Source organism: Erithacus rubecula (assembly GCF_903797595.1).
Source record: "Erithacus rubecula genome assembly, chromosome: 16".
NCBI classification, from domain to species: domain Eukaryota; kingdom Metazoa; phylum Chordata; class Aves; order Passeriformes; family Muscicapidae; genus Erithacus; species Erithacus rubecula.
Window position 1 is genome coordinate 7,109,352 of NC_136668.1, and position 13,971 is coordinate 7,123,322.

General features: G+C 43.8%; 1 protein-coding gene across 3 annotated transcripts in view; it reads right to left on the reverse strand.

The window, feature by feature from the left end:
- Positions 1–13,971, reverse strand: part of PFDN1 (prefoldin subunit 1) — a 31,147-nt gene that overhangs the window by 12,520 nt on the left and 4,656 nt on the right. For 2 of the 3 annotated variants that reach the window (XM_079319514.1, XM_079319515.1), the window contains exon 3: positions 3,204–3,288. In XM_079319514.1, the coding sequence (XP_079175640.1) occupies positions 3,204–3,288 (85 nt within the window). Of the gene's footprint in view, positions 1–844; positions 1,111–3,203; positions 3,289–13,971 lie in introns of those variants that run through there. The other variant, XM_079319516.1, reaches the window with a different exon arrangement.

The window sequence follows — 13,971 nt, forward strand, 5'->3', positions numbered from 1 at the left end:
ATTTCATATATATACTTAGATACATTCATGACCACAGATGCATGCAGCTTTAACAAGCAAGGTAAAGCTACCTTTGGTTTTCTTCAGAAAACTTCTGCAGAATAACTAACTGTACCCTCATCCACACCCAGACCCCTTGGTGCTTATTTTCCCAGCCCTTAATGCTTGTTCCAGCCCTTAACAAGGAAAGGTCTAGCTGTTCTTGCTGCAAGGAGGCCCAAACCAGCAGTATCCCATCAATTTTGTGATGCTGCCTTGAAAAATACAATGGAGTTCAGTGGAGAAACCCATGAGAGGGAAGGGAGGGGAAGGCAATGACTGCAATCATGTGCTGCAGTGGAGTGTGTCAGAGGGAGAAAAGAGACAAAACTCCTCACAGTTTTCAAACTCCACTGGCAGCTGTGAATGTCAGCAAAACCAGCTCACACCTCTGAAGTGAGTTAAAGACACAGTTTCAAGAACAGGTAGATGAAAATCTCCTTGCTACACAGCTGGATGGATTTTCAGAAGAGCTCAGCAGTGAACCCAGCCCTCTGTGCTGTGTTCCTCTGCAAATGGCACCAAGGTAGAGGAGAGAGCATTTCTCAGATTCAGGCATATATCAAAAAATACACATTTCACAATCCCTTGGCAATAATGTCATCATAGCAAAGCACAATTGCCTCAAGCTCAGCTACATGTGCAGTGAGATCAGCCACACCATAGGGTACTGGGGGATTTCTCTGACCAGCCTGATTCAGCTGTGCAAAGTGAGAAATGTGAGTAAGTCATAAGGTAGTTAACAATGTAAAATATAAACCTAAGCTTTAAAACCCTTCCAGTTTTAATAATGAATGGAGAGATGTTTAACCTTTCTTGGTTTGATATTTATTTTACAACGATGTAGTGGAAGCACAAGGTCACAAAGTTTCACATTCTTTCCTGCTTTGGTCACAACTTGTTTTCAGGACAGCAAAATCCCCTGCTCCTGTGATAAGTGCTCGCTGAGTTGGACTCAGGTACTTCCCCTGAAATCTCAGTTTCCAGCAGTCATCAGCCTAAGTGCTTGTCCTCTTCAGGGGGGAATCCCAGGCCTAAGGAAAACCCTCTTCACAAAACTGCCACAGCCAACTGGAAGGAGATCAGTTAAAAGATGAGCTGAATGTTTACTTAACACAAACTTTTTAATGTGTTGGCATTCTGAGCCTTACTACTCATGATGGAAAAGAAAAACTAACCCATGTGGCAGCCACCTTTCCACTCCAACCACCTTTTGAGACAGTCACTACTGCTGGAAACTTCAACTCAATGACCATAACCAGAGATTCAGCAACGAAGCAGAAAACACATTTGTGAAGCAGCCAGTTCTGAGGCTTTGTATAAGAACAGCAAAGGTTATAATTTGTGGGAAATTCCACCCATTCTGCTGAACTCGGTGATCGGGAAGTTCAGGAGATAATTCCCCACCAGGAACAGGAAGAAACCCAGATGGCACAGCTGAAGGGCACAGTAGCCAAAAAGCTGACCACAGCCCAATGGAGCTGGCAGCAAGGGACCCCAGGGGCAGTTTTTAAACAGGCTGCCATCCACATTTCCCTGCCCCTAAACCCAGAGGTGCTGCCAGCCACATTCCACCTGCCCCTAAACCCAGAGGTGCTGCCAGCCACATTCCACCTGCCCCCAAACCCAGAGGTGCTGCCAGCCACATTCCACCTGCCTCCAAACCCAGAGGTGCTGCCAGCCACATTCCACCTGCCCCCAAACCCAGAGGTGCTGCCAGCCACATTCCACCTGCCCCTAAACCCAGAGGTGCTGCCAGCCACATTCCACCTGCCTCCAAACCCAGAGGTGCTGCCATGAAGTCCTCCACCCCAGCTGCAGGGCTGTCTTTGCATAAAGCCACTGGCATCTGGGATGGTTCCAAAGGAGCAAGGATACAACTGCTTTTACCACATAACCATAAAAATGACTATGCCTTGCCTGCACACCCCATTAGATACATAGCCTGTCCACAGAGCACTCATTTGACCTGTGCAAAAAGAGTTTTTGTGGGAAGAAACAGAAACCTCTTTAGAGTCTGGCACAGGCAACACAACATCTGGGGATGGACTTGCTCCACAGCTTCTCAGGCAGACTGAGTTTTAAGAAGGGATTAAAAAAAACATAGACTCAACTGCTGCTTACTACAATAAGTAGGAGACAACAGAGAAGGAAATGCGTGAGTGAGTTTGAACACAGACTTCCTATTCCTGCTTGTCCCTACTTATTTGGTGTCCACATCACTTTCTCCAAAACAATAACAGATGGGAAAGGCAGCTTGACACAAATTGGTCTTTGCTTCCTCTGTCATTCCTCAAAGAACAAGAAACAGGGGTTTGTATTAATGATATTTTAGAAGAATTTAAAATAATATATATATACACTAGCAGCCTTGGCAAAGTACATTTTGCACTTCTTCTCAGAAGAACTGTAAGCTGTAGACGTAGCCACAAGAAGATAGTCAAGATTCTCTAGATAGCCTGCCTGAACACTGGAACTTGTGCAGACACTACTTTCTATTTCCTAGATATCCTTCTCTGCCTTGAATACTCCAACCAGATAAGCACAAGAACACAGAAGTGTGTGACCACACTGTCAAAACAAAGTCCCATCTCCCCACAGATCTGCTCTTCAACAGCAGTCCCTAGCAGATGCTTAAGGGCAGAATGTAAGGACAGGGCAGGCCTACACGGTACTTCCTCTCATACTTTCCCACCCTCCAGACATTTTTAGCTCAGGGACTTCCTGAGCAGGATGCCATTTCTACATATTTGGTAATTCTCAATGGATTTCTCTTCCATGAATTTGTGCAATTGTTCTGAGCCAGTGTAACCTTTAAATACCCACAGCACTGGCGAAAATTTGCATCACTTATCTGCTGTAAATAAGCACACAAACATAATTTTGCTTGTTTTAGACCTTGCTCTTACTAATCTCATTTGAATCCCTCGCTCCCAGTTTTCATACCAGGGCATAGAGCAAACAATCAATCCCTACTGGTTTGTAGATCTAGGAAAGGAACCAAGTAACTTGAGTTTTGTAGAAGTTACTTGTAACAGGCTCTCTGTTTCATCTAGTTACAATCCTTCAGCATGAAAAGTGCCAGATAGAAACAAGAGATGCAGCAAAGAGCATCTTGTTGACCTTTCATGTTTAAGTTTCATCATCACTTGCTAAAAACTTACCTCTAACTCCTTAATTTTCTCTTCGGCTATTTTCTGTTTTTCTAAGAGCTGATTATGAATCACTCCTTTAGGCTGAAGAATAAACCTACAAACAGAAAAGAAGAGACAAAAAGTTGGGTGCCTTTTACATCAGTGCTCACCAGCTGTGCACCAAGTCAAACTAGAGCCACCTCTGCTAAGTGGTGGACAGAGACACTGACAGCTCTGACAGCTCCCAGAGCCCACCAGGCTGGCCCCAAAGGCTCACCAGTCTCACCCATGCTCTGGGAGGATGAACATGGACACACAGAGATCTCCCTCTATCATTCAGTGTCCTTGAATGATCTGGAAGCAGTTCTGGCACACAGCCACCAAGGGGAGTCTGTCAGCACCTTCCCTTCAAAGGGATTTAAATCAGTTGATGGCACAGAGTTAAGGAAGACTCTTGACAGGTAAAAGCTGTTTATTAAGGGTTTAGTGCTCACAATGTAAACAAACCCACACAATAAAACCAAAGCTTTCCACAGGGAAAGGCTGAAGGAGTTCAGGTTATACAACCTGGAGAAGAACAGGCTCCAGGGAGACCTTACTGTAGCTTTTCAATGTATAAGAGGGAATTACATGAAAGACAGAGAGAGGCTTTTTACAGGGTTTGTCATGCCAGGCCAGGGACAAGAGTTTCAAACTGCAACAGGCCAGGGTTAGGTTGGACACTGGGGTGCAATGTTCTAGACTGAGGATGGTGAGGCCCTGGCACAGGTTGTCCAGAGAAGCTGTTGCCCCATCCCTGGAAGTGTCCAAGGTCAGGTTGGACACAGCTTGGAACAACCTGATCTAGTGGAAGGTGTCCCTGCCCATGGCAGGGGGTGGAACTGGATAGTTTGTGAAGAACCTTCCCAATCCACACCCTTCTGTGATTTGACAAAACAGACAGTGCTTTCAGCAAAAGCTATGAAACTTTCACAACTCCCACTTCTCAAGCCTTGGCTTTAACTCAGCCCCTCACTGATCTCCACATTTCTACACTTTCACCAGCCAAAGGGTTTTTCTGTCAGGTGGGAAGTGGCTGCTTTTAACTGAAGTTGTGGCCACTGGTTTCCACTTGTTTTGTTGCCAAAGGGATTTGAAAGATGCATCCATAACCTGAGTCCTGCTTGCCAACAAGTAGAAAGGTGCCTGCCTCACTCAGAGCAGCCCTTGAAGGAGCACCAGCATTCAAAGCAGCTCTCCAAGCACGTGGCACTGGCATCCCACAAGGAGGTAAAGGACAACTAAGTTCAAACGAATTTTAGGAACCCTCCATGGTTGCTTTTCATCCTTCCAGACATAAAGTATGTACAAGCTGCAGATTCACCCCCTTCCCTACTTAGAAAGTCCCTCAGGGGATTTAGAAGGAGCCTCCATGGGTCATACCAACGAGGTCAAGGTCTCCTCTAGCACCAACTAGGGTCAGTCTTCCTGCCAGGTGACAACAGCTCATGCTTCAAACAGTTAAAATGAGCAGCTTTAGACAGGGCAGAATCAGAGTGCATTCCCCGTCTGCTACAGAAAAACCTGGAATCAGTTTGCAGAGTCATCTCCCACGACAAATGACATTATTAACATGTTTGCTCAGTGCCTGGTAAACACAAACACGGATCTGCCACTTGGCTGCAAACCCAGTGTCCTCTGCATCAGTAACCCAGCCAAAAGGAAAAGTACCTGCCACACACATTCCTGAAATGCATGGGAGGAAAAGCGTGGATAATTATAATAGGTTTCCAATTAAAACTCTCTTTGGGGCTGCTATTAACTGCACACAGAAGCGCCTCCTCCTCCTCCCACTTCTTCCCCTGTTCCGCTTCACCTCCTCTTCTCCACAGGAACTTCCGCTACATCTTTTATGTTGCAATTTTCTCAAATCTTTCTCATTTTTTTTCCCAGTCTTGGCTCATGCTTATTGCTGGCATCATCTTTCCTCTCTGTCTGCTCCTGTTCTTACCAACACAGTTCACTCAGACTCTCTTTGTCCCTTCAACCCCCTTCCCACTGGGAGGTGTCCCCACCATTCACTTGCACACAGAGGGGATGGTCTGGGGCCCTGGCATACAGCAGACTGCTGAAATAACAACACAGATGGTTTGTGAAAATCTAGACCATCCTTCTAGGAAAGAAGTTATTTTCATTGCTATTAGATACAGAGCCTGGATCCAGACAGAGAAGAGGTACTTTTCAGGACCACCAGTAAACACATCATTCTGATGTTCTTACCTCAGGCATACAACACCAGAATAAAAAACATCAGCCTTCACACACACTCCCTGTAAACTCAAATTTTGGCTTTCTTCTGCAGTAGCTGCCATTAGTGAAAACCAAAGCTGCAAGATGCCTTCTGTACACAAAGCCATCAGTCCCTTCCCACGTCACTGTTTCCCTGAGCCTGCCTGTGTATGTGAACGTTTCCTGAATTATTTCCTTTTTTTGTGGGGGCAGCAAAGAAGAATACAATCCCTTCTCATTTGCTTCCCCAAATTGTACAGGAAGATTGATCATTTTGGTTTCCCTGACGTCCCTGGTCTGAAAAACAAAGTTCAACAGCAACACAGCTTGAGCAATTTTCCCCATGCTGCAGCTGGGAAGGTCCCTGCTGGGTGACAGGCACTGGGCGATCCCGGCTGGCTCAGAACTGCTACAGGCACCAAAACCTCCAACAAACAACTGGCTGACTTCACTTTTATTCTGCAAATGTCAACAGCAGTCATCAGGGAAAATATCCTCCCTCCCACCCTCCTGCAATGCTCTGGCAGACAAGTGACAGCAAATTAAAATTGGATGGCTGAAATTAGCACTGACGAGACTTATGCAGGCAGCTGGGCACAGATACAACCACCCCAATTTTGCCTGCTATAAAACAGTGGGCTGGAACCTGTATCCATTCAAAAACTTGCTCAGAAGCAGACCAGATGTCCCTGACTTGGGCAGCAGCATCCTGCAGGTCTTCACTAGCACTGCTTAAAGCCCCCTGGTTGAGTTCCCTGCTGCAAGACAGCAGAGTTCTCCATCTCAGGTGCTCAGGTGCCACCCTGGAAGCTGCCAAAGCCAGGTCTTTGAAAGCTGAACTATAAATCCACATCCACAGTTAACTGTTTAAATCTGTCTTTGCTTTCCAACAAAAGCAGGACTCAAAAAAAGCAGGTTTTTAGCATCTAGTTTGGATACACACATTATGGAGATTTTGGCCAAAGTTTTTACCTAAGGAAATAATGTGGTTTATGGCAGCACATGGAAAAAGCAGAAGTTTGTTCTGCTCATTAGCTAAGAAGTGCTGCAGGGCACTTCTAATAAACCAGAATTTAAATTGAATCTAAGTTTCATTTTTCCAATTACCACAACTAATACATCAACATGATGATTTTTAGGCTTTTTCCTCAGCAAGCTGGAGAAACAGGGCAGTGTCATTCTGCTACCTGGTTTCAGTTAGATGTAGTTATATACAGATTTTCACGCTCATGAAAGAAGCACGGTACATTCTGATGACTTAATTCTTCCCTGAGTGAATTTCTAAACAAGCCTTTCAAACACATGAAGTTAACTCAGTGCCTGGAGGTTCACCACCAGCTGAGAGCTGGCCCCACGAGAGTCACCGAGCCGAGGAGAATCTTTCTGCTCAGTGGTGCAGAGCCCAGCAGGTGACACAGCTAATACAGACCCAAGAGCTGCTTTCACAGCTCTGCTGGAGTTCATGGGAAGCTCCAAGCTCCCAGAGTTTGTGTGTTGAACTGGGATGGAGCTAATCCACAGAAGACAAGCAGCAAACCAAGTCCTTCTCGCAGATATGAGAGCTCCCCTGTATCCGCCTGCTCTCAGTGAAGAGTCACAGCACACACTCAGAGACCTGTCAAACATGACACCTACACTATCAAACATGAAACAGTGATTCAGAAACATACTCAGCAGCACAGTGGCAATTACAAAGTTTAGTAACAATCACCTCTTCACAGAGAAACTTTTCCACTGTTGTTACATTAACACCAGAAATATCTGGGTCAGAATGGACAAGTCTGTCCCATCTCACCTGGCCACCCAAAGAGAATGGCTAAAATAAAATAGAACAGAAGTTGCTTATAATTTTTCCAGTGTCCATAGATTATGGCGAAAACTCAAAAACCCCCAAGAAAATTAGAAATGAAAGCTGTAGAGGAGGGGGGGGTCCCTGAGGACAGCAGTGTTCAGCCAAACCTGGGCTGCCAACAAGAACAGCTCCATGGAGCAGAGCCAAGTGGTTGCCAATCGACTGCACCTACATGCTCGGCCTCCCAGTGACTGCTGGTTCTCAAATGCAATATGAGAACAAAAATAGAGCACAAGGGAACAGAAAGAGAAACCTCGCTCTAAATATTCCCACTTGTTTCTATTTTCCTCCCTTTGCTAGCTCCACACCAGGAATTTTGTTTCCCTAAGGCAGAGAAAGTGGTTTATGTACACTCTCTGAGGCACACTGCTAGTTTCTTTCTAGGGAAGGGATCTCTTACTCCCTCACAATTCTAATTTTCTATTATAATTTTCATTTGATCAGTGTTTATATTGCACTCTCAATGCTCTGGCCTAAATGACCTTCAGACTCTGTTAAGGTCAGCAGTGCTGCCCACTTCATCATCTGTCTGCTCCTTTGTGTCACACATACACACCCACAAACTGATGAATGTCCAGTGTAAGTAATTCCATAACTCAGCCTGTTTGCACCAAAATGTGCTGTTTACTTGACTTTGAGACATAATATTAGATTCTGAAAGATTTGCCTCTTAATGAATGAGGTTATGGAGATATTTGTTCAGCACATGCCACTCTTCATTATGACATACAAGTCATTAAAGTTATTAAAGGTGGAGTCACAGTGATGCTCATAGTTCAGGTTTTCCATGAAGAATCCCTACTTTCAATTACTTGCAACTGCAACAAACTTCAGCCTTTACAGCTGGAGCTTCCAGTGGCAGGCAGCTGTCCTGAGCATGAGCAGCCTCTCTCTCCTCTGCCCTCAGAGTTAGGAAATGTGGTCCGAGTGTTCCTCCTGCCTGGCTTGTCTGTGGAAGATGTCCAAGTATTCAAACCAGGAGGGAAGGAGCCCCACAACAGGCCACAGGACACCCTCACAAACAGTCTGCAAAGAAGCTCTTTCCACTTGGCTCCACACAGATCCCTCCAAGAATCAGGGTAGCAAGAGAAGCCTCAGCTTTTCCCCTGCCAAGATGGGTATGCAGCTCTCTGCCGAATTCCAGACAGACACAATTTTACAGGTACATATGTCCAGTGTTATTTTGCCAGAATAATGATGAATGGCAGATCTATAAGTCCATGCACCTGGCTCCCAGCTCACACAAAGAGTCACTGTAACTTCAGCTACATGGTTCTCATTCCATTTGGGAAACTCTCTACAAAAACTGAGAAGAAAACAAACAACTTAGTGCAAAGATGTGACATTATTTGAACAAGTTTACTGGATTTCTAAACAACTTAACATGTTGTGGTATATTACAGCAGTGTTTACATGGAATGTCCTGCCCCTTGAAACCAAGTGCTTGCATTAGACCACTCTGTGAGAAAAGTCTGGCTTAGCCCAGTCATGCATTTTTCTATTTAAAGACGCTTTTTAATTCTGAACTTGCACTGCTACTCAAGCTTTCAGCAGACTCAGTAGGGGATTACTGCTTTTTAAGTACTGTTCAAAGCCAGTGGAAGAAAGGCTTCCAAGGAGCTGATCCCAAGCAATCTAGCTTGATTGAGCCAGAGCCAGCTGTGCAGAACTGCCAGCACCCAACAGTCCTCTTCTACTCTCCCAGGACTTGCTGGTGCTTCTGTAAATTATTCTTTATGCAGTTCATACCAAGCACAGTTTATACCTCTCCAAGTTCCAGTTTCAGTCACTCTAGATGAATTACCTAGTTGCAAACAAGACAAGGAAGCAATATTAAAAAAAAAAAAAATCATCACTAATTATAGCTTGTGCTGCCACCCTTCATGTCTAAAGGTTTCAGATTTTTTCAACCTGATTTTGAATTTCCCATCAACAGATCATATGCCTTAACTGGAACTGGTTCAGGACAGATGGAGTTTGAACAGATGTGTTGAAACTTTTCCTGTGTTTGCATTTATTTTAGTGGTCAGTTGTCTCACTGGGTCACCTCAATATAGCTGACCCTAACTATTCCCCCCACATACCTTAAAGCAAAACAAATCCCGCAGCTCGTGTTGGGAGGATCATACATGAATACATTCCAAGGAGCAGCAGTTTATAGCTCACATGACATTTTACTGCTGCTCTGGAGAGGTGGGTGAGCACCAGGAGCTGTTTGGGCAGCAGACATCCCCAGTGTGCAGCACAACTTGTGCAAAGCCAGCCTGACACACCGGAGCACGCAGAGACTGGGATTAGCTGAGCTGGACATCGGCCAAACTGGGTTTACATAGGCCCCAACAAGGGTAACTTTTACTCAGATGAACATTTGTAAGCCATAAACCTATTTACTCTAAGGAGCTAAAGGATTTGAGCAAAGAATTCCACACCCTTTGCTTCCTCAAAGCTTGGCACAGGCGTGCCCAGCCCCACAGAGGGGTTGGGGCTGCACTTCAGGCCATGTTTACATTGAGCTTTCACTTTTTTTGGGGGGCATCTCTCAATAGCTCCAGCATATTACATTACCTCAAGCCAAGATAGTAACACAGCTTGCAAACAGCAGTTTCTGCATTGCCAGACACTTAACTAGATGGTAGATTTATACCATTGTTCATGTTTGGTTCTTTAAAAAAAGACATCAGGAATATACCTCGAAGTGTGGATTAAACATAGCACAATCCAAAATAAGAAAATAGTACTGTGGTCTGCTTTTAATGAGCATCATAAATTCTTTTTGAAAGCTCAATTGACATAAATGGAATTAAAAAAAAAAAAAAAAAGCAAGCAAATTCCTCCTCTCTATCATAGAGGAATTCATAACATTTGAGATTAAATCCATATGGGAAAACACTGCAAGAACAACAGCAGTTTGTGCAATTGAAATCCCCATGAGTGGTTCTTCCTCACTATACTCCCAATTTAGTGGTTTTGTCCTCTAATTTTGATTTAATATAATTTGTTAGTATGTAGCAATGATGATCTGTGGCTTATTTAAGCCAAGGGAACTCAGATGACTACAACATACCACCACACATGTGCCTCAAATAGATTTTTTGCAGTCTGGGTTGTACCAGATTTAAAAGTTGCAAGAAGCAGAAAACAGAAACAATTCTTCCAATAATAGGAAGTCAAGATCCATTTCTAAAATCTGCTCTATTTTTAAGAATTCCCCACAGATTCCTATGGAAGAATGCTTAAAAAAAAACATTAAAACTACAACACCACATGGATATACATCAAGGAAAACATAAACAAGGAAATGCTGGTGTAAGTACCTTGGTAAATAATCCTAAAGACATTTCTGTTTTAATTTTTTTCTTATTGATAAACATTCTGTGATCAAAAGGTGAACTTCACAGTAACAAATGAAGTGACATGAAGACACTGCTATACTCTTGACAGACAAACTTATGCCCTTCCCTAAGAACCTGTAGAGGAAAACTGGTAAAATCAGGATCCAAGATTTGAAAAGCAAATCTATCCACAGTTGCAAGAGGGGAAAAGAAAAAAAAAAAAAAAAAAAAAAAAAAAAAAAAAAAAAAGAAAGAAAAGGGATTTCTGCCTTCCCTGGGAGGAAATCTTTGAAATGCAAAGTGAGGAGGAAGACCCAACTTGTGGATAAACAGCACAATCTTGGCTCCTGCACATCCCAAATCCTGCTACAACAAAGCATCAAAGCACAACAGAAAACTTCACAGCAGTGGACACAAAGATAACCGAGCCAAAAGAATTCAAGCATAACACTAATAGACAGATATTTCTGGACTCTGGAGTTAAATTAGCTAGCACTAAAACAACCACACTGCTGTGTCCTAATCTGCAAGAACAATTTTTATTTTTTTTTTTTGCAAAATTGGCTGAAACATTCCATTAATTCAGCAAATAGTTTTGAAGAAAACAAAGTAAGAATTCAAGACAGAAGTTGTCTTGCATTTGGCTTAAGATTTGAGGCAGCACTTTGGTTCTTGCATCTCTGAATTAAACTTGTGTAAAATGGAGTTCTCATGCCCTGGGACTGGTTTCTTCATATTTAATTTAGATTTTTAATTCAGGGGTCATGAATGAACCTCTCCTTCTTTCACGCTTTGAACAGGTGACAAGCCCATGATGTTCAGACTTAGATTTCTTATTTCTTTTAAGGCTGTTCCACCTATAATTTATATATTATGCTGGCATTCACATCCCAGCTCAGACACTGACTGGGCATCTCCATCTGACAGCTGTGGGCCCTGAGTACCCTGTCACACCCTGTCCTGCTGGCTGAATATCCACTGGCTCCACATCTGCAAGGGCATCTCCAAGCAAGACAGGAGTACAGCAGGGACATTTCAGAACTTCTTTGGGCCAGTGATCTGGCCACCCTTCTCTGCTGCAGGAAAACCACATCCTCTAAACCAAAGAGCCCTGTATTCTGGAAGAAGTGCTCTAGAATTCCGTATTTCTCCAAGGACTCTCACCCAATTCCAAAATTTTCTTCAGGAAATGGGGAAAAAGTTTCAAAATACAGTACTTTAAATCCACTAAATATTAAACTAAATTGAAGTTCTTGCTGTTTCAGAATACCAGAGTGACATTTTAATTGCTTGGAGAACTTCAGAAATCAGCCAGTCAGGTTCCATAACGGTTTTGCAAAGTCATATAGCACAGCAAGTCACAAAAGCAGGAGCAGTATAAACTCCTCAGAATATTTAATACTTGTCTAGCACACATCCAAAGAGAACTCTGAGCCACTGAAGCAAGAGATGGGCTGTATTTGCAAGAGAGTTCAGCTTCCCTTTCTCTTTGGCAGGGACAAAGCCAAGGTGCCTTAGTATAGCCCTCAATCCACAGGAGCCCAACCTGCAAATGCTGCCCTGAGAGTTTCCTGAAGGCTCTGGCATTTCCATGACAGCACACTGCCTCTGGCTCACAGCACATTAAACTCCCTCTTCTAGCACCAAGAGCAGCCTGCAGGAGCACTCAGTCTCCCTTCTGACCCTTATTCTTCTCAGTTTAGATTTCATCTCAGGTTTACTCAGTAGCTCCTTCCTCTGTGTTGTTCAGGTAACAGGTAGGGAAAAGTTAGAGATAAAGAAAAGAATGGAACAGACTTGTGTGAATATCATAATCCTAGTCCCAATAGAAAAATATTCCTAAAGAGTTAAATGTCCTCAGGCAAGGGAGACAAGCAAGAGGAAAAGCTGTATTGCTAATCTTCTATCAGAACACCCACGCAGTAGGTGGGGGACTATAACCAACAGATTTATTTCCAGTAGGGATAAGTAAAAGACCTATTTTTATTTTAAATTAGCTAGTATTTTTATTGTAATACCCTTCTTTCTTCTGCTTATGTATTTCACAAACACTGACTTATCTGGCGTGTCCAAGTTTTCTGCCTAAAGCTGATTCTTTAAAGAAATGCAGCTGTTTCCTAGAATGGGGCAGATAGACATCTTGCACACAAGCCATGGAAATCTTTTCTTCTCTGACGTTTCAGTATTGCATGGAGAAATTATGTAGAGCAGCAGGACAGAAGAGCTATTACTGGACCAAGATATCCAGGAGATTACAAATGAGCAGCCCTGGGCAGCAGGAATAAGATCAAGAACTAAGATGGGGGAGGGCAGTGGGGAAGGAATGTGTTTGGAAATCAGTCAGTTGGAAAAGGAGCCTGTGCCCAAGAGAACAAGGTCCCTTTCTGAGCTGGAACCAAATCCAGGAGTCCAGATTCCCAGTATGTCACTACTGCCAGCAGTAACCACAAAGTCCACGGACCAGCTCTGCTCCTCTCATGCTCCTAATTAACCAGGAAAGGGACAACAACCAACTCCTGCCCCTTACTTCACAGGCAGCAGCACAGAAAATTACTACATCACCCCACATGCATCATTCTCATTTCTGCTTTCTATAACAGCTCTTTAAAAAGATCTTCCAAACTTTTACAGGCCCACTCACACCTAACAACACTGTGAAGATCATTGTTCGGGCTGCAACAAAAGTGAGTTGTTCAAAATCAGGAAAAACCTGAAATAAATACCAACTGTGTTATGGAAAACCTTTTGGCTCATGCCCATTTAGCCTTTGTTTCCTCATGTACCAGCTCCCAACAGCTCGTTCAATGTGCAGTGGTCAAGCAGCTGGACACAAATTTTGTTTTCTTCAAGCTCCACACGCCAGACTTACTGTGGAAAATAAATCCTCGCTTTTCCAATAGTTATATGCAAGAACTTTAGGTTTATGAAGCACATATTAGAAAGCAACATGCTGGTCCCTGGGACTGGTGTCAGCAGCTGTCAGCTCCTGGGCAGCCAGGCTCCAGCCCCCTCCCCACCAGCCGGGCCGGGAGAAGCCACTCGGATTTCACACTCCAGCCTATAGTTAGCAACTCAGCCAGCAAGGTTAAGCCTTGGGTGTCCTTCAGCTCTTTGTGAGATTTTTGACATGTGAGTGGGGAGCACAGGGCAGCTGCTGAGTTCTGTGCTGGTACACACACCTCACACACACAAACAGTGAAAAAGCAGCTCCTGCAGCTTTACCCAGTGATGTGCAGCAGACACTGCTGCCTTTGGGGATTCAGCAAAGAGCTTGCAGTCACTGATCTCATCTACAAACAAAACCATGAATCATAGTAAAAGCAAGAACACATTTAAATCCAAGGAA